The sequence below is a fragment of the Buceros rhinoceros genome, unplaced genomic scaffold (genome assembly GCF_000710305.1).
Source record: "Buceros rhinoceros silvestris isolate BGI_N320 unplaced genomic scaffold, ASM71030v1 scaffold35180, whole genome shotgun sequence".
Lineage (NCBI taxonomy): Eukaryota > Metazoa > Chordata > Aves > Bucerotiformes > Bucerotidae > Buceros > Buceros rhinoceros.
The window spans coordinates 595-837 of record NW_010390737.1 but is presented as its reverse complement, the minus strand read 5'-3'; the positions used below and the strand labels follow the sequence as shown (position 1 = coordinate 837).

Genomic DNA, 243 nt, shown 5'->3' with positions numbered 1-243 from the left:
GCGGAAAAAGCCGCCCGCCGCGGAGCCATCACCGTTGATGTCCAGGAAGTCCTCGGCCATCACCGGGGGACCGCTGTCGATGGGTTTGGCGGAGCCGTTGAAGACCCGACCTGCGAGGAGAGGGCTGCTGGTTGTCCCCCCACCGAACTCACCAAGAAGGGCGAGACGGGCACCCCTGGGTGCCACAGGACATCCCAAATGCCTGGGGTGCCCCCAGAGACCTCCCTGTCCCACCCAAGCCAC

General features: G+C 66.7%; 1 protein-coding gene across 1 annotated transcript in view; it reads right to left on the bottom strand.

The window, feature by feature from the left end:
- Positions 1-175, bottom strand: part of LOC104495871 (V-type proton ATPase subunit B, kidney isoform-like) — a gene marked incomplete at its 5' end in the record, with an annotated part of 3,311 nt that extends 3,136 nt beyond the window's left edge. Inside the window, one exon of the mRNA XM_010138912.1 lies at positions 33-175. Coding sequence (XP_010137214.1) covers positions 33-175 — 143 coding nt within the window. The remainder of the gene's footprint in view (positions 1-32) is intronic.
- Positions 176-243: the final 68 nt, after the last annotated feature.